General features: G+C 36.2%; 11 protein-coding genes across 11 annotated transcripts; 4 read left to right on the plus strand and 7 right to left on the minus strand. All coding sequences in view use genetic code 12, as the record gives it.

Moving 5' to 3' along the window:
- Positions 1–214: 214 nt before the first annotated feature.
- DEHA2C12826g (DEHA2C12826p) lies at positions 215–970 on the minus strand (the record flags this gene model as incomplete). Its single annotated transcript, XM_458233.1, has 1 exon — positions 215–970. One exon carries the CDS (start codon positions 968–970, stop codon positions 215–217), a length of 756 nt encoding a protein of 251 aa, XP_458233.1.
- A 287-nt stretch (positions 971–1,257) lies between these two features.
- On the minus strand, positions 1,258–1,590 carry DEHA2C12848g (DEHA2C12848p; the record flags this gene model as incomplete). Its single annotated transcript, XM_458234.1, has 1 exon — positions 1,258–1,590. One exon carries the CDS (start codon positions 1,588–1,590, stop codon positions 1,258–1,260), a length of 333 nt encoding a protein of 110 aa, XP_458234.1.
- A 598-nt stretch (positions 1,591–2,188) lies between these two features.
- DEHA2C12870g (DEHA2C12870p) lies at positions 2,189–4,102 on the minus strand (the record flags this gene model as incomplete). Its single annotated transcript, XM_458235.1, has 1 exon — positions 2,189–4,102. The coding sequence occupies one exon, from the start codon at positions 4,100–4,102 to the stop codon at positions 2,189–2,191; it is 1,914 nt and encodes a 637-aa protein (XP_458235.2).
- A 144-nt stretch (positions 4,103–4,246) lies between these two features.
- DEHA2C12892g (DEHA2C12892p) lies at positions 4,247–7,138 on the plus strand (the record flags this gene model as incomplete). The annotated part of the gene is made up of 1 exon (XM_458236.1): positions 4,247–7,138. One exon carries the CDS (start codon positions 4,247–4,249, stop codon positions 7,136–7,138), a length of 2,892 nt encoding a protein of 963 aa, XP_458236.2.
- Positions 7,139–7,212: 74 nt separating this feature from the next.
- Positions 7,213–8,160, plus strand: DEHA2C12914g (DEHA2C12914p; the record flags this gene model as incomplete). Its single annotated transcript, XM_458237.2, has 1 exon — positions 7,213–8,160. The coding sequence occupies one exon, from the start codon at positions 7,213–7,215 to the stop codon at positions 8,158–8,160; it is 948 nt and encodes a 315-aa protein (XP_458237.2).
- Positions 8,161–8,241: 81 nt separating this feature from the next.
- Positions 8,242–12,114, minus strand: DEHA2C12936g (DEHA2C12936p; the record flags this gene model as incomplete). Its single annotated transcript, XM_458238.1, has 1 exon — positions 8,242–12,114. One exon carries the CDS (start codon positions 12,112–12,114, stop codon positions 8,242–8,244), a length of 3,873 nt encoding a protein of 1,290 aa, XP_458238.2.
- A 554-nt stretch (positions 12,115–12,668) lies between these two features.
- On the plus strand, positions 12,669–12,908 carry DEHA2C12958g (DEHA2C12958p; the record flags this gene model as incomplete). Its single annotated transcript, XM_458239.1, has 1 exon — positions 12,669–12,908. One exon carries the CDS (start codon positions 12,669–12,671, stop codon positions 12,906–12,908), a length of 240 nt encoding a protein of 79 aa, XP_458239.2.
- Positions 12,909–14,168: 1,260 nt separating this feature from the next.
- Positions 14,169–15,287, plus strand: DEHA2C12980g (DEHA2C12980p; the record flags this gene model as incomplete). The annotated part of the gene is made up of 1 exon (XM_458240.1): positions 14,169–15,287. The coding sequence occupies one exon, from the start codon at positions 14,169–14,171 to the stop codon at positions 15,285–15,287; it is 1,119 nt and encodes a 372-aa protein (XP_458240.1).
- Positions 15,288–15,590: 303 nt separating this feature from the next.
- Positions 15,591–17,450, minus strand: DEHA2C13002g (DEHA2C13002p; the record flags this gene model as incomplete). The annotated part of the gene is made up of 1 exon (XM_458241.1): positions 15,591–17,450. The coding sequence occupies one exon, from the start codon at positions 17,448–17,450 to the stop codon at positions 15,591–15,593; it is 1,860 nt and encodes a 619-aa protein (XP_458241.2).
- Positions 17,451–17,937: 487 nt separating this feature from the next.
- On the minus strand, positions 17,938–19,173 carry DEHA2C13024g (DEHA2C13024p; the record flags this gene model as incomplete). The annotated part of the gene is made up of 1 exon (XM_458242.1): positions 17,938–19,173. One exon carries the CDS (start codon positions 19,171–19,173, stop codon positions 17,938–17,940), a length of 1,236 nt encoding a protein of 411 aa, XP_458242.2.
- Positions 19,174–19,457: 284 nt separating this feature from the next.
- On the minus strand, positions 19,458–21,731 carry DEHA2C13046g (DEHA2C13046p; the record flags this gene model as incomplete). The annotated part of the gene is made up of 1 exon (XM_458243.1): positions 19,458–21,731. The coding sequence occupies one exon, from the start codon at positions 21,729–21,731 to the stop codon at positions 19,458–19,460; it is 2,274 nt and encodes a 757-aa protein (XP_458243.2).
- Between the last annotated feature and the right edge of the window lie 157 nt (positions 21,732–21,888).

The following is a 21,888-nucleotide window of genomic DNA, read 5'->3' on the forward strand; positions in this document are numbered from 1 at the left end:
AATTCGGAAGAGCTATCAAACTTTTTGATCTGTTCACATGAGACAATCTGAGAATTTTCCTATCACTAAAATATTCTAAGAGAAGATCTAGGAACATTTACGAATATTATCGGGGAATATCAAGTCTACAATAGTGAAGTATGTAAGTCTATACCGGAAGTTATTCTATTTGTTTCATTCTTAAGTATATATACAGCGAGTGGTGGAGTGGTGGCTAATCATAAAAATCATCTTCATCGTCGGCCGTAGTTTCATTTCTTACGGATTTTTTCATGAATCTTAACCTTTTCTCTTCTTCAATATCTTCGTCTTCCTGGTTTATTAATAATCGCTTGTCGTTAATATCGGCAGCTTTAATATCCACCAAGACCCGTTCCAAATCCCTTATTTTTGTATCGTTACCACCTAATCGGGTCAACGTCACGTATTGCTTGATCACGTCCTTATTATGATAGATGATTAAGGTGGGACAGTTGGATTCAGGGTAGTTTTCAATACATCTGTTAGCAGGGATATCGCAGAACTTAATCTCGGGGAACTTAAAAGCCAATGATGTCATCAATGATGATAATAATCTACTCTGAAGACTCGACTGTAATGACATATGCAAAAATACAAAACACTCGGCAGATGCAAGTGTAACCTCCTGTTCGTATTCATTTTTGGCTATTGGAAACACAGATCCAAACTTCTGTTTCTCGCTTAGTTTCTTGATTTCTTCCATTCTTTTGCTTTTATAGAAATTCAAGAACTCTTCATCTTCATCATCCTCCAACTCGTCTAATTCGTCCATATCTTTGCTTTCTAATCTGTTTTCATGCTGCTTCTTGACAGCTTCTTCCAAGGCTGCTTCTAATTCTTCAGTCGGTGACGGTGGTCTTTCGGGGATAATACCCTTATCTCTCAAGATATCATTCCATTCGGTGTCTTCTGTCGGATCAACTTCAACGGGGACCTTGAAATCGTTCATTCTGCCCGTAATCGTGTATATCTTTAGTCGTCTGTTGATGGCGGTAATAAGTGTTGGCGAATGTTTTCATCCATATCGAGTCACGTGCACAAATTTCATTTCTGCTGCCCGATCCTACATCAGTATCAGCCACTAACAGAGAGTTTTCTACAGCAAGTATTGTAATCTAACGTTGGTAAATAATATTCATGTATATACAGATTAGTGTAAATAGTTGAATTCGATGCTCTTGAAACAAAATTTGTACAATCACTACGAGTACAACTTTTCAACATCTAATAAATAGCTTATTTGGTAGCCTTGACCAAGTAAGAAATCAAGTCGTTTCTGTCCTTGGCTTTCTTTAAACCACCAAAGGCCATCTTGGTACCTGGGATATATTTCTTTGGGTTTTCCAAGTAGTCGGACAAGTTTTGTTCACTCCATTCGACACCCTTCTTCTTGTTAGCATCAGTGTATGAGAAACCTTGGGCTTGACCAGAGGTTCTACCGACAACACCGTGTAAGTTTGGACCAACCTTGTGTGGACCACCTTCTTCAACGGTGTGACATTGTAAACATCTAGTTTTGAATAAGTTAGCACCCTTCTTTTCGGAACCTTTTTCGTATGGAGCTGGCATTTTATATGTTTATGAATTGGTTTTAAATATAAAGAATTAATATATTTATAATGAGAAAATTCAACTAGTTGTGAATTAAGCCAAACAATCTTCCTTTTATATATGTACCAATCAAGGTGAAAAATTCTCATAATTGTTAACGAATGCAATATCATTGGCTACATTTATATACAGGATGTCGGTATTTATAACTTCTACCTGAAATTCTTCCCTGATTTTCGTCCCTAGTCATATACGTGGCTGGTCCTGACGATTCACGCTATAGATACAACATTACCCATCTTAATATGGTAGGCTACTTAGATGGTATTCGAATAGTAATATGCTGATGAATATTTTTGAGGTTGCGACAAAGCGTGCCAGCCGGAAGAAACCGAAGGACTAATGGATTTTTTGCTTTTTGCACCCGTTAGTCTGTCATCCGTCAAAGTAGATACAAAAACGAACTGTCGTTACATAGAGTAGCTTAATGTCCATGCATGGAACATACACATGATTGGGGCGACGTTAACCAACAAAGGAGCAGCAAAGCTAATTGCGAACAATGCTAGGCATGATCGTTACATTTTTTTCCACCGATAAATCCGAGGGAATAAAATTAATTTGGTTTGAATCGCTTTGAACCTGTAGGTAAACGGCTAGGTGATCGCGAAAAGGACTCGCCTCTACTTCTGCTGGTGCTCCTACTTCTGGAGAAACTCTTACTTCTGTCGCGGGACATTGTACGACCTCTCGAGCCAGTTCTCGAACGACTTCTAGAGCGACTTCTAGAGCGACTTCTGGAGCGACTATAACTGCCCGAACTTCGAGAATAGCTTCGACTTCTTGAGTAACTCGAACTTCCACTCCTGGAGCTTCCAGAAACACTGCGACTTCGTCCTCTTTCTTCTGGAGGTAGGTTCTTCAAAACGTCTCTCATCTCCTCGGTCAATATCCCAAGGCCAATTGCCGTAAAAAAGTTGATAGAAAACCTAATATCTTCAGCATTCCTGTATGTGACGCCTTGTCTCGGAAACAAACCGTTGGTTTCCTGTCTGATTAAATCGTCATCGAGCCTTTCCTGTAAGCCCTTTATTCCGATCTCTTCTATCATTTCCTGAAATATAAATTTGATGAAGATTCTGCTTGCAGAATTAGTCTCTTCTTCTGTTAACCTGATCACATTCCAGCTTCTTTCTATAGCTAATTTGTCCAGGGCAAACAAATGGCCGAAAAATTTCCCTATATTCCGCAATGAGTTCGTTTCGAACTGGTGGATTGTGCTGTAATACTTTTTAAATGTATCAATAAAAATCGTATGCCACAGTTTATTCATAGAACATAATTTTTCACCAATTACACCATAGTACTTCGAGTATGTTTTCTCTTGAGAGCAACATTTTATAATCATGTCCACCAATATTTCGTTATTCTTGTACTTTTCTTCATTAGATTTTTTGAAGTTTAGTTTTATTAACTTGTGGACAGCTTCATCAGACGACATACTTGACATGACTGTTAAATACACAGTTTTTTGGTAATTGAGTAAATTTGATTCAGTCATATCTTTGATTTCAAGAATTTCTTTGTTGTCTTCTTCACTTTCTTCGGCTTCACTTTCATCATCCTCTTCATCACTGTCACCCAAAATGTCTTTTCGCACATTATCGTACAACTTCTCATTCTCATCGTATTGTTCGTCAAATTGAAATATGTTTAGTTGGTCATTCGATTTCACCTTTGCATCTAATTCGAGTAAATGCGTTTCTTGATCATCAAGATCCACTAAATCTAATTCCTTCCTAATTATTGGATACTCGGAATATCCATTCTTTCTCGTCTTGAATAGGTTTTCAATTAGGAATTGACTTCTATCATTTATATCTTCATTCTCGTGTAGTATACTTCTTAACCTATTAAATATCATGTTGTTTGCAGCTACCGAGTTTTCTTGTAAGTACTTACCAACTTGATTCATTATCTCGACACATATTTCTATAGAATCGTTTGTGGGATTTTCAAGCAATAGCTGAAGGATTTGTAATATTAATATTTCGCTGCAAACTCTCTGATTAATAAGATGAACTATGAAAATTGCAGATGAAATACAATTCTTCTTGTTCTTGATATAATTTTTTCGAAATTGTAGTAACAAACGGTTTAGTATCAATTCACCTACTTCAGGGATTTTCGAATTTAACACTGCTATTAAGGATGCATATATTGGAGTAAATATCAAGTCAGTTAATTGTGCCTTCATTATTGATCGTATCAACAAACCTTTTCCCCTTTGTAAATTCAACTTAAATAACTCTACCACTATTTCACGTATATTTGATACGTTACATTTATTCACTTGTCTGTTAATTGCTCGCTTTAATTGTTCCCATTGTAACACTTGGTACTCTTCAGTTGTAGATTCTGATGAATTGTTTATCTTTGTTTGTAGCGCTTTCAATTTCGCTGGAGGAACATATTTGCCACTTGATTTCAAGTCAAGTAGTTCTTTATATTCAGCCGAATTATTTGACATGCCTAAAGATGATTATTTGTGTTGGAATATGAAAAATTATGTATTGATAAGTTCATTTTGAGATGATCATTGAAAAAGCGCACTCAAAAATATTCATCTGTTTGAAACTTCTAAGAAAGACGTCAACAAGCTATTAGAAATCGAATGTTAAGGATACGATCTGCTTATAGATCAAAGGTCATTAATGTGTCTACTTTAAGGTACTTCAGTTGTACTTTAATAAATGCAAAGACGACGACTAATAAAGAATTAGATCCAAAAGTATATAAATCTCATGTTAAGACTAAGTTGAATTATTTTCTAGAGACAGGCCAGATATTGAAATATTCTCCCGATCAGTACCAAAAACGAATCAGTAAGATAAAGGAAAAACTGTCATACAAGGTAAATCTGGGATCATATTCCCTGCAGAAAGCTCTATTGGTCTTAAGATCAAAGTACGATAGTATTCTACAAACGGACTCTGGAGATATAATATCGACCGAAAAGTTAACTCCATCCGATTTAAATATCGATTCTCAGAAATCACTTGAAATCTTCAAAGCATTAGTGAATATCAAGAAAATTAATAGAAAGCCTATAGATGAAAAATTAGTTTTAAAATTATTAGGCACGAATAGCGTTCAACTCAATGATCCTTTTTTAGTGACAAGAGATGTCCTTAAATTGCTTGAACGTGATAAAGAAATTACTAGAGCAGTTTATTTGGCAAAACTCGCGGGTTCGAATAGTGGTGTTGTTGGTATGAATGCAGTTCTTCAGTGGTTATTAGAGAGAGGTGATACAAGGGCTGCTTTTAAGAATTTCCAAGATCGTAAGAAATGGGGTATTCCAATAACCGAACATACCTACACTATATTTTTTGATGGGCTTGCAAAGGCTCATGAATGGGGAAAAGTTTCCGATGAGATGGCTGAGAAATGTATGCAAATATTTGAAACCTTCAGAGAAAGCTCAAGTAGTAAGGCGATTAAATCCGATGAAAATAAAATCGATAAGAGAGATATATCGAAATGTACTATTGCACACTTTAATGCATGCTTGAATTTATTAATGAAGAATTTTAAGAATGATCAACAGTATGCATGGTCCTTTTTTGATCTTTTACTTCCTGACAACACCGGTACGAGTTCAACATTGATTGCAGACAGTCAGACATTTACCATTTTTCTAAATGGTATCAAAAAACACTCTCAGTACAAGTCAGAATTAGTTATTAATAACGACAATTTAACAAAACAGGTCAAAACTTTAAATTTACTTCAGATACAGGGAAAGTTGATTCAAATAGCTGATTTGATCTTAGAAAAAATTACAATTGCAGCAACTCCGCCTGTACCTCCAACGAAGGAAGAAGTCGAAGAGAATCCTGATTGTCTTATTAGATATAGACAGAAGATGAAACGTCAGTTAGTTGATATTGACCAGACTTTCGTATCTGTCTTTATATCTTGTTTTATAAATAATAGTGCAGGTACAGGTCTTCATAGTACTTCAGGTTCCCATTATAAATATATTCAAAGTGGTTTGAGGTATTTGAGTATCTGGTGTCCTGAAGTTCAGTCTCTATTTCACTTTGTCGAAAAAGTAAGCGATGATAATAAATACGTATTATTAAAACCTAGTGATACACTTCAAATTGGTACAGATTCACGCTTGAAAAATGCTATTGATTCTTGCGAGAGATCAGACCTCAAATTTATTGATGAAGAACTTGCCGTCAAAGATATATTACCGCAGTCTGTATTGTCATCCGAACCATTGGAGCCTTCAAAAATTAATCCGTTGGTTATTTTTCCACCTCCTTTACTTTCGCATAATAAAACAAAAGCTATATTCAGTGGAAAACAGAAGAGATTGGTAGACTTTACTCGTCCTACTTCTGCAGATATTAGATTGATTTTGTTGGATAAACAATATAAAAATTCTAGGGGAAAATTTGGTAAAAAATTATCTGGGTCTTCTAAGGTTACTTTAGATAAAAAGAATGGAATCAACAAATTTATTTTGATGCAAACATTGGATGGGTTATTACAATTAGGAAAGTTAAAAGAGTTTTATTTAGCTGTGTGGTACTGCTTAACTAAATGGGGAGGAATATATGTAAGCAGAACTGATATTTTGAAAGTTATGAATGATACCGGGGTATCAAAAGGTGTTTTATCTGAAAGTTATTTCCCACAGTTTATTTCCCCAAAGCAATCAAATTCGGCTGATAACATAACCAATATAAAGACTGCTAACGATTTCATTGATATAACTCCTGAAAAGAAACTTGAACTAACTCCAGAACATGATCCAGAAACAATTGACATAATGTTGATTGAAAATTTTATTTTCAAGATCAGTAAGAATTTGAGTAGAGAGTCACCCAGTAGTTTGGCAACCGAGATATTTGCATCGTTAGTTAACCCGTCTACAAACGTTAGTAAAACATTGTCTCCAAGACCCAAGACAATAGACTCTATATTTTCAGTTTTTATGAAGCAATTACATCATTATAATGACTCCAATTATAATAGAGAATTTATTGAAAAACGGGAAAAGAATATTCCCAATAACACGCCAAAAAAATCCATTACTGAATCCCAATTGCAGATAATTTTACCATCGCTAATAAGGTTTATGGATTCCTTGATGATTCATGAAACTCGTGGACAAAGAAAAAAGTCTATTGTATCGAATGATTATGTTGAAAGCTATAATCGAATTATTGAAAGACTTTATAGAAGCACTTGGTCAAATCTTGAGACCTCAGACGAGCTTAATTACCATAAATTGATAATTAAATCTGGTATATTACTTTACAGACCTAGACACTTGATTGATAAAAGAGAGAAGATTGTTTTCACTGAACCTATTTTGAAGTCGATGGAACTTGTCTATGAAGCATTGAAGAATTCGCAATCGTTAGATAAAAACGATGTTAAATTAATGCTATCATTGAAACTGATTTTTCAGTTAAAATCCACCGATGAAGCTGCCGTAGAGAAGCTCAATTCCTATGCGTCAAAATGTTACTTATCAATCCGTTGATTCATTGTATATAGAATATATATTAGTTGCAAACTCCTTACCTGTATATATTTATTTCTCAAGCAAATAAGATAATGATAAAGATCGAATACAATTATCCCATTGAATCATTACACGTAATGACACTTAAACATCCGGCCATATTAATAAGAGATCCTCTACAATACAATTATGAAGAATTTTTCAGTATTGTTCTTGAAGATTTACGTAAAGGAAATCCATCGCTTTCAACAATTGATATCATAATAAGTCAGTATATCCATAATTCAAATGATTTAAATTCCTGTCTATCAAAAATATATAATGGGTTACGAAGCAAAGTATCTGAACTAGGATGGGACTATTCTTTTGAGATAGATGTTATATTCAATCAAAAAAGCTATCGTTGTCTATGTGAACAATTGAGTAGGGTTTTTTATGTATGCGATGAAGAATCAGCTATTCCGAAAGAATTAACCGGGGTAGAGACTAAGAGTATTAACACGAAGCTTGAAAAGAAAAATCAACCAACTACAGGGAGTAAATGTAGGAAGTACCAAGAATATCCCGTTACAGCAGTAGGCGGAACTTTTGATCATTTGCATGATGGTCATAAGATCTTATTATCGTTAGCTGTATTTTTAACCAGTAGGACTGTTATTATTGGAATAACGGGCCCTAAATTATTGGTGAACAAGAAATACTCGGAAACTTTAGAAAGCTACGAAAGGAGACAATTACGAGTAATTGGGTATTTACAGAAGGTTTTGAATGACGGTATCAAGTTTGAAATTTTTCAAATCAATGACGTTTGTGGACCTACAGGTTATATTAAGGATATTAATTCATTGGCTGTAAGTGAAGAATCATCGAAAGGTGGCGGTTTCGTGAATAAAACTAGGAGGGAGAAGGGATACTCTGAGCTAGATGTAATAGTAATAAATGTGATAGGTGATCAGAACAGCAATGAACAGAACAATTGGCTGGGGAAACTCAGTTCAACAGATATTCGGAAGCAAGAATATGAAAAACATTACAAATAATAAGACTTGGTTTTGAAACTAATAAACTATATATACTACTTGCCACACTATATACGATGAAATAAATTATTTTCTATCACATCACTTAATTGAAATACCTTTGTCAAATTGAGAAATCCGACGAGGAGATCTATCAGGGTGGTCTATAGCCAAGGAAACAGAATTCTCGTATTTACCAATTTCGTCGTATAATACTAAATCATGGTTCCCTTGTTCAATATAACAACCCTTGTCATTGGAATCAGCTAGAGCGAACTTAACCTTTTCAAATGCCTGCAACCCTAAGCCCAATTTCTTACGAAGTCTTTTCTTTGTATCACCGAATTTTTCATTTGGATAAACCGGGAAAACAAATGGTATACCATGATGATAATTACTGTTCTTATAAAAATGAAACACAGGAATCATATTCAAATTTTTCGAGAAATTTCTTGCCATTACAAGCTCTTGCTTGGTTTCTTCATCTTCAATATCAGCTATATCAATTGGCTTATCATTGAAACTCTTAATCATATCATAGTTAACTAATATTTCGACTTCAATTGGAAATATTCCAGCATATAATTCAAAGCTATCATTAACCGAATCAATAGATCTTTCAAATTTAATCAATTCAGTATATTTATGATCATTTCCAGCCCATACCAAGATATTGTTTAACTGGTTTTCTGGCACATTGACCTTATTTAATAACTTATTCATTAAATCGAATATAGTACCATCATTAGGAATTAAGAAATCGTATAATTGACTTTGAATAATATTATTTAACCAGTATATCTTAATGGACTTCTTATTCTCATATTCCTTTAACGTAATATTCAAAACTTCATATTCGAATGTAGTTATTTGTGAAACTGGTACCAGTTTTGCGAAGAACTGCGATAAATGATTGGAAGTCTTCAAAGGATATCTGACACCTTGATAATTCACAATAAAAATTCTCAAGTACTCTGGATCAATATGGTTGCCTAACTTATTGGCTAATTCCTTGGCTAATTCACTGTAACTGTATTGAGTTGAAATCCAAAGGTCAAAGGAAGTATTTTGTTTATCTGACTTCGTTAATTCGTTGTTATTTGGATCAATCACAGATTTATCGTTTTCATCGTTATTTTCATCTGCAACAAAGTCACTATCTTCTTCTTCTTCATCAGCTTTGAAAGGTTTAACTTGAATATGTAGCCTAGTAAAAAGAAATTTATAATATTCTTTAACGTTAGCATGTTTACCGCCTTTAGGGATATTTTCGACGTCACAGACTTCAATACATATTATATCCCCATTGCTTAATTCTTGCTTTTCAAAAGTAACAGCTGGATCAATGCTGTCAATCTTCAATGGCGATAACTCTTCATAAAAATTCAACGCTGTTGTTTCAGGGAACCCTAACAATTTATTGACTGGTTTAGTCAATGAGTCGATAGTATCATCCTTGACAACGGTAATATGTGTTAAGCCTTTGATATCATTTGAAATCGGGTCAAAATATTTCAAGAAAATCGTCTTATACGATGATTGGTCCGAAATGTCATCAAATTTAAATTGATCGGAACTCTTTCCCTTAACTGCATCGATATTTTTGAAGACTTTATCAAACGAAAAGTTTTCAGGTGGGTTTGATTCAACTTCAGTCAATTTGTTAATATTTTTCAAATCCTTGTTTAATTCCTCCACGTAAAATACCATTTCATCGTACTTTCTATTAAAGCATTTTAAATATATCGAATTAATCGTGGCATCCATTAAATCATCAGGAACAGGCGTATCTGTTCTATTAGTGTGATTATTACGATGGTTGATCAAAATCAATCTAAATGGTAGATCTTGAACGTCTTCGATTTGAATATCTTTATCATCATTAATGTAACCCAATTGAGATCCGATCAATTTGTATAAGGTTAAAAAGCTATCATCCTTTTTAACTTTTAAACTGATTGGTACTGTACTTTCATCCACCAACGATTCATCATATAGCTTTTGAATAGTCGGATCAGGATATAAATCAAAACCATTGAAGTTATTGAAATTATGCAGAGTGACAAACTTAACATTCAAATAATATAACGCTTCTTGTTTAGCCTTTTCAATACTTTCCATTTCTTTTAATTCATTTTCTATTTGGTTTGATATTGTACTGGGTATAACCTTGTTAATTGATTCTTCATCATCAGGCAAAATACTATCCAATTCAGATTCACGATAGTAGACCAACATGTAAGCAGAAGTTGCTCTTCTAATTAAATTTTCATTTTGATCGACTCTTGAGAGCTTAGCAAATTCTTGAGGCGATAATTCCCTGGCGCCAAAATTTTCCTGAAACACTTGGTAAGGTGTAACTTTCCAAACCTTATCATCATCAAACCTTAACCAAGTATCCTTCTTTGCGTATGGCTTGATCATAGCATAATAATGACCATTTGAAATGCTACCCTGGTGAACTAAAACTCCGTGTAGTTTATAAGTCCAGTTTTCATTTTTGACTTCAGTAGGCAAATCTTCATCAAGGTACGGTTTCAAGTCAATTGAGTCGGGAAACTCGTAGAAGTCATCAATTTTAACTAGATCATCTACCATAAAGTCATATTCGAATCTTTTCAATTGTAAATGAAGAACTGGTGGGAATGATTCGAAAACTACACCTTTTTTAGCATCCTGATAACCATGTTCATCACCCGCCTGGTATTTATTTTCACCCTCTAACATTTCAATTTCAATATAATTCTTAAATGCCTCCAGTAAGTTCTTGAAACCTTTAACATTTAATTGAATATCCCAGAAGTCCTCAACCCGAGAAGATTCGTAAGGAACATTACAGCATTTGATATAGGATTTCATCTTACCCACAAATATATCATTTAGGTAATTCTCCTTAGAGGTTGATTTCATCGCTGTTTCTAATTTATCCATCAAAATACGATTCAATTCTTGAACATCATGCTGAGTAAATGCATCAGAAGAATCCCAACCAAACGATTTCGTCAATTCCAAAGTCCCAACTGGCTCCTTGGAATTCAGTAAAAGATAAAATATTTTCTGTAATGAGAATGCAACAGAGTTCAAGTTCTTATTCAAGTCGATCGGAATTTGGTACACTAATTTCCGGAAAATTTTAGTTGTAAAATAAGATTGTAATAAAGAATTCAAATAGCAGGTAGCTCCCTGATTATTCAAACCCACATACCCGGTGCTCTTCTTCGAATCATAATCAGCAAACGTATTCCACAACACCCCAGTTGATGAATCGTCGATGACCTTTATGTAAGCAGTAATATTGATCTGGTTGTTTTCCAAGATAGGGCGCTTGTGATCCTTCAACACGGACTTTAATTGTCTTATATCAATCAACGATGAGAACCCCCAATCAGTTTCGTTTTCGTTGAATCTATGGTATGAACCACTAGAATAATGTGCTGCTGGATCGTTTGGGTTCCACAAGTCCAACCCGAACTTGGCACATACATACCATTGCTTTTTCTCTTCCCCCGGAAGGGTTATTGGATGTGGCTCTATGTAGAGCGACAATTGGTTGTTATTGTTACCTCTGGGGAACAACAAGATGTTCCATTCAAAACCTCCACATGTGAACTTGGGGCCTCTGATTTTATCGTCTTTTAACGCAGTCCAGTCCTTGATTTCCCAAACATTGTATGTCTGCTCCTTTACTGGATAATCAGGCAATGGTTTCATTAATCGGTCGGCTAACTCCTTGAACTGATTTGCCGCAGGAAGGTGTGTTGCCAGTTGCTTCAGACTCGTCGGACTATCAACAATCACAACTTCGTCGTCATCGTCATCGTCTTCTTCATCGTCATCGTCATCGCCGTCATCCAAATCCACTTCCATCGGATCATCTTCAATCTCAATCACCTCATTATCTTCTGCAAACTGTTTCTTACCAGGATCGATTTCCTTTAACATATTTTCCTTGTCACTAGGAGATTCGCTAAGCATGTTTGAAAAACTTCTTTTTGAACCAGAATCCACTGATTTGTCAACCGCCACTGTTCAATTGATATTAGATCTTATAAGTGTATTAGATAAACTAAAAAAAATTGCACCCTTGTGTTAATCGTAAATATAAGGATACTGAATCTCGTAGGGTTATAATAAACCTAAAGTACAACCAATTGTTCTAAATAAATGTGATAAATATTATACTATAAAATCACCTGTACTAAAGAATGCTAATACAACTATATATATATCTGGATCACTATATAAGATAGACGGTTTACACGATCTGTCATCATATATCGGGTCAATTACAGATGATGTCCTCGTGATTAGCAACTATAAGTGATCTGGTGTATGGGAAGTTTTGGGGAGCACCAGTGCATCACGAAGTCCATTGGTAGTGTTTGTGGCCATCCTTTCACCTTTCGCTCGTTTACTGGGATTCTATATGGTTAGCGAAAAATAGCTAAGTATCGCATAGATGTTGTCAGACAACTGTCACATCCGTCCCTATATGTTTCACATATATCCGTTCGCATGCGCTGTCATTCATGGCTGGTGCAACTGTCCCAACCGTCGTATACAAAGCCCACATTGACCTTGTTACAGACCTGCAGCATTCTGTTCGTGGTCTCATGGTTCAACACCCAGTTGGCGGAGGTGGTAACTACTCGACACATCGTCGTTTCGTTTCGCAGCCTCTTCGCAGCCTCATTGGATTCGCGTCTATTGGTATTGCCGCCATCATTAGACGCGAAACCCATACACCCACACCTCCTTTGACTCCTTAAGCGCGTAGATCGCAGGGCAACCATACCGCCATACCAACTCGCTACGGATACTGGGGGAGCACTGGGGGCGCTCGCGCGCGGTCCTAACCGCCACTTGCGCCAAGCCGGTGCAGTTTCAAGTGCGTAATAACACCAGTGCGGTAATAATGGCCCGATACCGAAAAAAATGGTAACATCCGTGCACCCACACTAAATATGTTCACCCCGATTAGCTCCTAATATTCCGCTACGTCGTTCTCGGCGCCACCGGTCATATGCCCCATTGACGACCTAGCACCAAATCCGGTTGCCAATCTGGCCGATTAGGAAAAAGTTTATATTACATATACCGAAACGCACAAATAATAAATAACCAAGATACATAAAGCCAATAGCTAAAGTGGGTTCAAACCTAAATGATGGATTTGTTAAATAATCAGATTCTTGACCGTTGGGACCTACCAATAGGGACATGTTCACTCCAGAAATGGCCATGGATACGAACGGATGTCACTTGTGGTTGCTAACTTGATACTAGCGTGTTATAGTCTGCCCCTGGTCCAGTGTCGATGGGTATATATTTTGCATTCGATGCTTCACCGCAAACGGCATTTGATTTACCACTATATAGCCTAGATCTAACCTGATCGTCGCCAAACGCATATGTAATCAGAGATAATGTAATACATCAAAATGGACCTCCTGGTAGTCTACTGGTGTTCCCTACTAGTCTCGTACTGTCTCAAACATCTCAACCTGTAACTGTAACTTTACCTCCTACTTCTCATCGTTCGCCCAACCATCCCTACACCCCTAATGCTATTTATTTACTTCTCTTCCGTATAAGTCGTTCAACTGCTACGACAATAGCTTGCCAGTCCAATATACACCCACCCCTTGTCCTTTATATTACCCCTGGTAAGTTCTCAGACGCACGTTCTGTTCTAGGTAGTATAATAGTATTCTTCGACCTGCGGGAAGCAATGCACTATCCAATCCAAACAATGCGCTCCCTATTTTAGTGGCTTTTCCCGATTCGAGATTCGTGGTTGGCCTTCCTAATCAATATGAAAAATAAACGAAACACAAAATCAAGCGATTTTCAGATGCGAAAATTTTCTTTGTCGTCGGGTTTCACGTTTTATAAACAAGTCAAAATCCCTTGAGTTTGTTCATTAGTTTAACTTGTTCTTCATATTAATTAGGTATTTCTACAGTCATTCCTTATTATCTTATATCCCTAGATAATACCTTGATATATTAACTAACTGAACATTCATTATGTTATTTAAGTCTTTCGTTAGCGCTGCTTTAGTTGGTGCCGTTTTAGCCCAACCATTACAACAACATCAACACCATGAACACAAGATGGAAAAGAAGGATGTTAAGGTTGTCACCCAAACCAGTGTCGTTAAGGTCACTGTTGGTGCCAACACCTACACTGAACCAGTTGAAGTTAGTACTTCCGCTGTTGATGTGACTTCTGCTACTGATGCTGCTCAATACAGACCAAGCAGTTTCAGCAACCCATCTACTTTTGAAACCCAAACCACCACCGGTTCTGCTTCTGAATCCACCGATGCTTCTTCTACCAGCAGCGGTTCCGATTCTACCTCTTCTGGTGTCGGTAAGGGTGGTGCTAAGGGTATCACTTACTCTCCTTACTCCGACGATGGTGGCTGTAAGTCATCTTCTCAAATCCAAAAGGAAATCTCCCAACTTTCCGGTTTCGACATCATCAGATTGTACGGTGTTGATTGTGACCAAGTTGCTCAAGTCTTATCCTCTAAGACTTCTTCCCAAAAGGTCTTCGCTGGTATTTTCGATGTCAACAACATTGAATCTGGTGTCGAAAGCTTAGCTTCTGCTGTCAAGTCCAGTGGTTCTTGGGATGACATCCACACTGTTTCCATCGGTAACGAATTAGTTAACAACGGTGAAGCTACTGCTTCCCAAATTGCTACCTACGTTAAGTCCGGTAAGGCTGCTTTAAAGAGCGCTGGTTACAGTGGTAAGGTTGTTTCCGTTGACACTTTCATTGCTGTTATTAACAACCCAGACTTATGTGACCACTCTGATTACATGGCCGTCAATGCTCACGCTTTCTTCGATGGTCATGTCTCTGCTGATCAAGCTGGTACCTGGGTTTTACAACAAATCCAAAGAGTTGCTACCGCTTGTGGTGGTAAGAAGGATGTCTTCATCACCGAAACCGGCTGGCCATCAAAGGGTGACAGCAATGGTGTTGCTAATCCTTCTGTTGCTAACCAAAAATCTGCTGTTGACTCCATCAAGGATACTTGTGGTGATGCCGTCACTTTGTTCACTGCTTTCAACGATTTATGGAAGGCTGATGGTGCATACAACGCTGAAAAGTACTGGGGTATTTACTCTTCCTAAGTTATTCGGGTAGTCGGTAAAATTTTCTGGTTTATTTCGAGTTATATGTGAGTTCTACTCTACTTTTATTTTTATTATTTTATTGTTTCTTGTTTTGATATCCCAAGTAATAAATATTATTTACTATTAAATCTGTAGCAATTATACTGGACTAGTACTCTTGAATTCTCAATGAGTATGCAAAATTGGCTAGATCCATTAAACAGATCCATTAAACAATATTATACATTATAGTACACTAATATATAAGCTTATTACTATACACTATGCTCGTACACAAAAAAATTAAGGTTTAGCCAAAATTTACGAAAATTTTTCAAGAAAATGTCTTCTGGCCTCGATGGATTGTGGACTTTGAATTGCTTGTAATTTCTTCATGTCCTGTTTCGAACCACTGAGTAGATAATTGTCTAACTTACTAGTCCATATACCATCAGTGTCTTCAATTTGTAACCCATCATAAAGTTTATCTTCCAGTAAATGTGGAATCAAATGTAAAAATTGATCAATAAATACTTGCATGTTCACAATATCCCCAGTCGCAGCCATAATTAAATGAGCAGTAAAAACATCATTGATACCTATCTCATTGAATGATTTAAGTAACACGGCTGGAGCCGCAAGCTCAATATCATTTAATATTGTTTCCACCCTCGTACTGATCTCATTAGGTGAAATTTTAAAAAAGTTCTTATTTAATAGGTGTTCAAGAGTTATACCTTCAGGAAGGTATTTAATATCAAAATCCGACCACATCTGCGAGGTAGATTGAGAATCAAGAAGAGATCCACCTTTACCTTGCGGTTGAGATTCGGCTTGAGATTGTGATTCAATCACCAGCTCAATATCATTATTTGATTCTCCTTCTCCTTCTTGGATTTCATGTTCGCCAGCATTCTCAGCAGCATTTGCATAATTCGAGGATCTAATCTGCTTTATTTTTTCATCTATTGCTCCATCATCCCCGGCATTTTCGTTGGATGGGAGTGCTCTGTAATTATCATTGTAGCTCGATCCAATCAATTCTTTGAATCCCCTGGTAAGTCCTGCCTTTTTCCCAGTGAAATTTTTCATTTGTTCGGGTGTTTCACCATTTTGAATTGATCTATTATAGTCATCAATATATTTCTGAGCGCCGTATTGGCGAACAAATTTTCTGTATCTATCTCTCCATGAATGGTATGAGTGACTTGGATAATTCTTAGCCATCATTGCGAAGAATGATACTGGCGCTGTGAACTCTTGATATAAATCAAAAGGTTTTGGCTTACCATCTTCGTCCTTATCAACAGCACCAGACTCTAAATCTTCGTAGTACTTTAGTCTACTATACTCAATTAGCTCAGTACACAAGTTGAAATCTTCTAATGCCGTAAACCTATTCTTCAAAGTCTTAGGTAAATTCTCAAGACTATCTCTAATATTCTTTCCATCAGCAGACTTAATCAATACACCATCTTCATCGGTCTTATACACATAGGCCAACCTAGATTCCAAGTGATTTCTATATCTACTTCTAATTGAATTCCCTGTGTGACCTTTCAAAACGTCATGAAGCGCTAAACCGTCAAAAAACTTATGACTGTTTCTTAACCTTGGGTTCAATCTAATTTGCTTCAAAATATATTCGTCCTTCAAGTCTGTGAACCGGCGCGATGTTCTCATTGGCGGTGGTCTAACGTTTCTACTAAGCACATTAGAAAACGCAGCTGCATCATTCTGGTCTGCCCCGTCTCCTTCTGAATTGATCTTGATGACCTTGTTTTGACCAGAAACACTAGATGGATCATAAACCTCTGGAATCTGGTATTTATAGTTACTCAAATCACAAACCCCATTATTCTTGATCGAGTCGTCAATAAAACTCAACTTGAAGCACAATTGTCCCCTTATATTGAACGAGCTTAGCAATATAATTCTATTACCAGTAGACTCATTAGGCTCCGTATCCGTAATAATCCCTCCATGACTAATTATCTTCTGCTTGTACTCATATCTATTTGGGTCGTTGAATGGGACGAAAAATAGCATAGGAATGCCCCCATCATACGTAAAAATCCCATGCGACGCGGCCGCTCCACTTTGCACATTTCCTAGCGCTAATTGGTTATTCGAATTAGGGGAAACCATACCAGCTGAATACTCAATGGTATGAAAGCTCATAATCAACAGATATTTATTTATTTCATATAATTATATGGGATAATTAAAGAAAAATATCATAAAAACAAAAGGAGGTGTTTTGATGTTTTAACACAATTGGCGTGCGCAAATTAATTTGTTGATCAATTGGGAAAACACAAGTACACCCAGCTGCAAAATGCTGGAACAATAGGCAGTGAGCCAGCCTTCCTGAGAGAAATTATGGTAAATAGTCGAAATTCAGATATTAATTATAAAGGTGTAGGTTTATATCTATCTATGTTGATAAAGTAAGAGATTTAAGTGATAGTAAATGGAATTATTAAAAATCGGGATAAATCTGAATAACCAGCAAATACTACAAATGAATCATGATAAAATAACGAATTATGATAAATACGAATATAAATATAAATATAAATATAAATATTAAATAGCTATAGTATTGATACGTAGATACGTAGCATATGCAATGAATCGGAAAGAAATATGCCGTAGTATAAGGGAGCTAGCACGAGACGCTTACTATCTTTTCTTTATGCAAAATATTTGTTTTACCCTTGGAAGTTGGAACGTTTTCGTTCCAAAGGACCATTGCCGTTAAATGGCCACCTTTGTAACATCCTGTGTCGAGTCCTTTAGCGTATTTCTTTAATTTGAGGCCTCTTCTGGCATCATGTCCATAATAAACGACATGGGTATCTTTATTGGAGAATTCCTTTTGTTTCTTGTTCCATATTTTAGACCACGAAACGGCATTTTCTTCAAAAGGGTCGTCGGTGGACTCGTTAAAGTCGGGGCCGATATAAGATCTCATTTCCAAACACTTCTCTGAATCCTGTTCTTCGAAAGGCAAATCCCAACGGAGACCACCATGTACAGCAACTCCATTAGAATATTTCAGACCCCCATCTTCATTTCGCTTATGCAATGGAACTTTGCCTAGTTTTTTGATTACCAGGCAACTATTAATGTAATCAACGTGGTGCGGCTGCAATTTCTTCGCCAATAAATACTCTGGATCTTCATTAAACAGGCTTTCGATACCGATATCAGGTTTTTCATTGGCAAATCTAGGTGCATCTAGTTGGTGAAATTGAGCATAATTTTGTAGCACGTACCATTCATGGTTTCCAAATATGCAATCAATCTTATTATTGATTGCAAATTCTAAAACCTTAATAGAATCGGGGCCTTTCGCAATGAAATCTCCCAACATGAGTACATGGTCAGTGCGACGATTGAAGTTAAGTTTTCGAAGTAATTTACGAAGCTTTGTATAATGCCCGTGTACATCACCGATAAGTATAAGTCTCTCGACAGTTCTCTTCTGGTTGAGTTCCACATCATCTTCCATTTCGCTGTCACTTTCTCCGATTTCAATTTCGTCGTCGCTTTCACTGTCATTATCCAATTTCTCATCGTCATGGCCTATATCATGGGCATCACTTGACTCGTCCCATAATCCCAATTGCTTGATCCTACCCTCATTTAATGGTATCAACGCAACTTTCAAGTCTGTAACCTTGGTTATACCTTCCAAATCTCTAGCCTCAGGAATAAAATAGTCTGGTAAAAATATGGCGAAAAACCAAATGCATCCAAGACAGATACATATAAATAACCCAAATAGCGTTACTTTTGCGGATTTACTAATTACATACTCTTCTTCATAGAAGTAATCATCATCCCCTTCTCCATAAACCTGACACAGGTCTTCATTCAATGGTTTCTTAACACTCATGATAACACGTATGAGTCTGCAAGAACCATCCACAAATACTAGTATAATATTTGTGCGTGTAAAAGAGGAATTAAGCGAAATATATATACACTAATAGTTATCGCAAATGGCATATTGAGCGATGAGATGATGCTGCACGTGTACTTCATGAAATTGACATAAATAAGTCCAATCCTATATAAATCAAATAAAACAATGGAACATCAATAGTAGATTATAGTTTTTAGGTTGAACGGACGTTATAGACCAAAGAAAATAATAATAAAAATACGCATTTGTTAGGTTTAACCACCACCTACACCTTCAGGTCTTTCAGTTTCTTTCTGTATCACAGGCTTCTTCGATAATAATTCTCTCAATGCAGGGCTAATTTTGATTAATGAATTATTAGCATCATCATATACTCCAGGGTTATTCAACTTTTTCAAGGAATTTTCCCTGTCGATTATATCGATCATTCTTCTGAACCTCAAGAATAGCAATTCTGCACGTATTAACAAATGATTCAAGTTCATATTCATAGAAAGGTCGTTCATGTACTTGAGGACCTCGTCGAATCTGCTTAAATTTTGTCTTATAATACGTTCATTATCGCTTAATACTGCCAAAGCGAAGAATAAGTGGAATTGACCGGAGTAATAATCAGTCCATAAGATTTCCCATAGGGAGAGCACACTGGACCACTCGAATTCGCGTTTGAACCAGACTAATAGCATGCGGAAGAAGAAATATAGATCTGTAGATTCACACTTCTCCAAGTGCTTAAACAAATCTGGTAACATGAATTGAACTAATTCATTCAAAGTTAGCATTTGATTTTTCATTCCAGATTGATCACGAAGGAAGTTTCTTTCCATACGATCCATAAAGTTCACAAATGCCCAGAACGTTAAGGATTCGTCTTGAAATGTGACATATAGTGGAGACAATAAATCTGTCATTCCCTGAACATATCCCAAATTAACATTATGTTCATTGTAAGTCAATAAGATTTCCCTCATTTTAAACAAGTGAGGATTTGTGATATTCGAAACGTCGAATTCGTCATCATCAGCTTCATCTGGAGTTTCTGGAGATGATTCCCTGGTCGTTGGTAATCTATCACTTCCCACACCGGAAATAGAAATCTTCTTTTTGTTTTGGAAAATTGATAAGTTACGGTCAGTACGATTAATGTCTTTTTCAATCCTGTGTTTCTGATCTTTCCAAAAATCTACGCTTCTTTTATCATCATCGTTAACCCATTTTAACTTTATTTCTTCATAAGCTGTTTGAAAACTATTGCGTAGGGTTTTTCTTTCCTCAGCTGAAGAATCCCATGGGTAAACGTTGAGTAAAAATAACCACGCCTCCCCTCTTATGCAATCTTCTAACCCCCCATGAAAGATCCTATCTTTAATTTCATCTATGGAAATAATCAATCTGCCTGAAAAATCAAACAAACCTTCCCATTCAACTTTGCTAATAGGCTTTCTTCTAGATGTCTTACTCACTTCTTCGTCGGTCAAGATTTCTGTGTTTGATCCCACACCCAACTCTTTATTAATTTTGTTATATATTTCGTCATCTAACTGATATTTCCTGTGTGCCTCTTCTGCTTCTTCTTTAACTTGAGCAGCCCATTTTGCTAAATAAACTCTAGCGCTATCAAATTCGTTTCCAATTTTTTGCACTTCAGGCTTATTTATAATCTGCTTAATTGGCATGGGGGCATTTTCATCAACAAGATCAAGGACTTGATTTCGAGTTTTTGCTGAGAAAGTAGCAACGGTTTCCAAGACCTTCCATTTAGCATTTGCAAAAAACTTGTTGACATCAGGTAATTTAAATGGCTCTTGGTTAGTTTCCGTCTTAGCTGTTTTGGGTTCCTTAAATGGAGCAAAATTCCTTAAATCATTAGATTCAGGATTAATTAAGTACACAGACGGTTCTACACTTGACTTTTGAACGTCTGCAAACTTTCCTAATGCATTCATAAAATCCAGTCCTCCCCAATACATTTCACCATTATCACCGAACGGATCAAATCTTTGATTTCTAACCTTTTGGTTCTTCAAAGTCGACGGAGATTCATCATCATGAAAAAACACAATGGGTAACTTTTCTCCGTCCTGGGTGTTAATTATTATTGATCCGAACCACCATCCTACTGACGGTTTCCGAACTTGAATTGAATAGACAAATGATATCGGAATACTGAAACAAAACCCAAAAGCACTTGATGTTGGTGGTTTCGAAACAATATTCAAATTTCGTTTACCGGATGATCTACTATTTGTACCACCAAGTTTCAATGCCTCCAAATCATCTTGCAAATCAGCAATATCAACATTTTCATATGCTTTCAATTCTTCGCTTGATAATTGCTTCTCAGACATAAATGAGATTATAATATCTCTATTAGCTGCATTAGCACCTCTACTTAATGACAAGTACCCAGGTATATTATCCTTCTTAGAGGTTGTGGGGTGAAGGTACGTTTTAGATTTAGTATAAAGCAATTCAACTTCATTGCTTGATATACTTTTTTTCCTTTTCGCTTGCTTATCAACTGGCATGTTACTCAATCTAACAATTAATACAATATAAATCAATAAGCTGGAAGTTAATTAGTTGCTTTTAGAGGAGGCAAAATGATAAGAGATAGAAAAAATTAACCTACATAGAACTTTTCCGCAGTGCTCTACCAAATGACTTAAATTTTTCATCAATATT

This window comes from Debaryomyces hansenii (assembly GCF_000006445.2).
Source record: "Debaryomyces hansenii CBS767 chromosome C complete sequence".
Taxonomy (NCBI): domain Eukaryota; kingdom Fungi; phylum Ascomycota; class Pichiomycetes; order Serinales; family Debaryomycetaceae; genus Debaryomyces; species Debaryomyces hansenii.